Source organism: Poecilia reticulata, linkage group LG2 (genome assembly GCF_000633615.1).
Source record: "Poecilia reticulata strain Guanapo linkage group LG2, Guppy_female_1.0+MT, whole genome shotgun sequence".
Lineage (NCBI taxonomy): Eukaryota > Metazoa > Chordata > Actinopteri > Cyprinodontiformes > Poeciliidae > Poecilia > Poecilia reticulata.
The window spans coordinates 5,930,980-5,931,955 of NC_024332.1; the positions used below are offsets into that span (position 1 = coordinate 5,930,980).

Below are 976 nucleotides of genomic sequence, written 5' to 3' on the forward strand. Positions count from 1 at the left end.
GAAGCATGAAATACATTTGACACTGCAGATTAAAAAAAATAAGAAGAGATTTAAGCAACTTTGAGAACTTACCAGCCTCTGGAGAAACCAGGAAATTCCCATACACCCTCTTGAGTAACTGTAAATAAATAAAAGAATGATTTTTTTTTGGAAGAATCTCAAAAACAAAAAGATACAAAAGGAGCAAAAAAAACAAAAAAAAACCAAAAACAGTCTGGAGTCGATACAAAAAGTGATTTAAGTGTTTGTTCATTGGGATGATTAAAGCATACAGGCAATAAAACTTCCTTAGAAGTGCTGTATGTATGCATGTTAGTGAAAAACTTAGTGGAAGAAAAAAAAAAAAAAGAGTCACCTTGAGGATGCATTTGTATCAATAACTGCAATGGGCGAGGTTGGAACTTACCCAATACGGACTTTTATCAGTTTAATCACGATATTTTAAAATACCATTGTGATAATGATAAAAGTGATGATTTAAAAACTAYTTATTACTTCTTTTTTGGTAACCGTGTGGCCRGGACTGTGTGTCACAGCAATTACAGCYCCAGGAACAAATACTGTTCGTGAAAAAACATTCCCATTCGTAACACACTTCTGATTCAAATCATTAAACTTTACATCRTAACGGCATTTAATCGTATTTTCAAGTTCATTGATATTTATTGACACTTTCTTTGAACTAAATCCCGATTACGGAGAGTTTCAGGAGTTTTTAACATTAACTGGCATTAATTTATGACAACAACAAATCAAAATTATTATCCCGATAAGAAATGTATCGCGATACATGATAAACGATACCACATCTGCTTAAAGTTAGGTTTATCATTTGAGCGTTGTTGTTAAGGTTGGAGCCAAACGACAGCCACGCTGTGATTTTCACAACGCCCAACGCCCTGATTTTCAGCAGCTTGTGTGAAATCAGAAGACGGAGCTGACTTGAATAACAACAGCAAGAGAATGAGCGCCCGAA

General features: G+C 34.6%; 1 protein-coding gene across 1 annotated transcript in view; it reads right to left on the bottom strand.

Moving 5' to 3' along the window:
- arpc2 (actin related protein 2/3 complex, subunit 2) overlaps positions 1-976 on the bottom strand; it is a 6,753-nt gene that overhangs the window by 3,018 nt on the left and 2,759 nt on the right. The window contains exon 4 of the mRNA XM_008429623.2: positions 73-118. Within this exon, the coding sequence (XP_008427845.1) occupies positions 73-118 (46 nt within the window). The remainder of the gene's footprint in view (positions 1-72; positions 119-976) is intronic.